The sequence below is a fragment of the Calidris pugnax genome, unplaced genomic scaffold (genome assembly GCF_001431845.1).
Source record: "Calidris pugnax isolate Ruff unplaced genomic scaffold, ASM143184v1 scaffold18, whole genome shotgun sequence".
Lineage (NCBI taxonomy): Eukaryota > Metazoa > Chordata > Aves > Charadriiformes > Scolopacidae > Calidris > Calidris pugnax.
In genome coordinates, this window is record NW_015090812.1 from 7,661,397 (window position 1) to 7,662,685 (window position 1,289).

Consider the following 1,289-nt stretch of genomic DNA (forward strand, 5'->3'; position numbering starts at 1 on the left):
GGAGAGGGAAGGGGAGCATTTTCGGAGGAGGGAAGCGGGGGGAGGAGAGCTGGGAAGGGGCCGTTTGCTTCGCGACTCTTTCCCCCCCCACACCTCCCCTTCCCTTTTCACCACCACCTTCCCACTTTAAAAATGACAGCTGCTCAGGGTTGTGATTTTACTGGAAAAGTTCTGGGCCGGCTGGAGGAGCGGCTCGTGTGCCAGGCTGACCTGGGGCTGTGCCGGGGCCAAGGCGGGGCTGAGGACGGCCAGGACCTGCGCCGGGGGACCCGCCTGACCGGCGGGGTAAGGAGCGGCGGGAGCGGCGCTGGGGTTGGTGCTGGGCGGCGGGGGGGGTACGGCCCCCCCGATGATGTTGTCTATGGAAAAAGAGGGCCGGGAGGGGTGGTTGGTGCCGCCGCCGCCACCGCCTCCTCCACCGGCGGGCGTGGGGTCCGGCTTGAGGGTCTGGAGGAGGGCGGCGGGCAGGGCGGTGGGGCTCAGCTGGGGGTGGTAGAAGGATTTCCTGCAGTTCAGCTCGCCGCCCAGGAAGGAGGGCAGCCCCGAAGCGGCGGAGAAGACGGAGGCGGCGGCGGCGGGAGGCGGAGGAGCCGGTAACGGGCAGTGCGGCGCCGGGAAGGGGAAGGCACCCCCGGCGCCGCCGCCTCCTCCGCCGGGGTGATGGTGGTGGTGGTGGTGGGGGTAGCCCTGGAGCTGCAGGCCGTAGTTGTAGCCGTAGGGTCCGTAGGCGAAGCCGGGCAGGAAGGCGGCGGGGTCGGCGGCCCCGGCCCGCAGCAGCAGCTCGGGGTGCGGGGGGTGCAGCTGCTGCTGCCGCTTGAAGCGCTTCCTCCGGCGCAGGAAGCTCCCGTTGTCGAACATGTCGGCGGACTCGGGGTCCAGCGTCCAGTAGTTGCCCTTACCGGGGTTGCCGGGTTCCCGGGGGATCTTGACGAAGCAGTCGTTGAGGGAGAGGTTGTGGCGGATGCTGTTCTGCCAGGCGGGGAACTTCTCCCGGTAGTACGGGAAGCGCCCGCTGATGAACTCGCAGATCTCGCTCAGCGTCAGCCGCTTCTTGGGGCTCTGCAGGATGGCCATGGTGATGAGGGCGATGTAGGAGTAAGGCGGCTTCACCAGCGGGTTCTTCCCCCCCGCTCCGCCGCCTCCTCCGCCGCCGCCGCCGCCTCCTCCCGCGGGCGCCTTCTCCCCGGGCGCGGCGCCGCGGGCGCAGGCCGGCTCCGAGCCGCCGGCGGGGGAGAGCCGCTCCGGGGACCCCCCCATGCGCGCCTTGGCGGCCCCGCTCCGCGGCAGAG

General features: G+C 71.2%; 1 protein-coding gene across 1 annotated transcript in view; it reads right to left on the reverse strand.

Moving 5' to 3' along the window:
• The window catches only part of FOXD2 (forkhead box D2), a 1,894-nt gene extending 613 nt beyond the window's left edge, over positions 1-1,281 (reverse strand). The window contains exon 1 of the mRNA XM_014939053.1: positions 118-1,281. Coding sequence (XP_014794539.1) covers positions 127-1,257 — 1,131 coding nt within the window. The 5' untranslated portion in view covers positions 1,258-1,281 and the 3' untranslated portion in view covers positions 118-126. The remainder of the gene's footprint in view (positions 1-117) is intronic.
• Between the last annotated feature and the right edge of the window lie 8 nt (positions 1,282-1,289).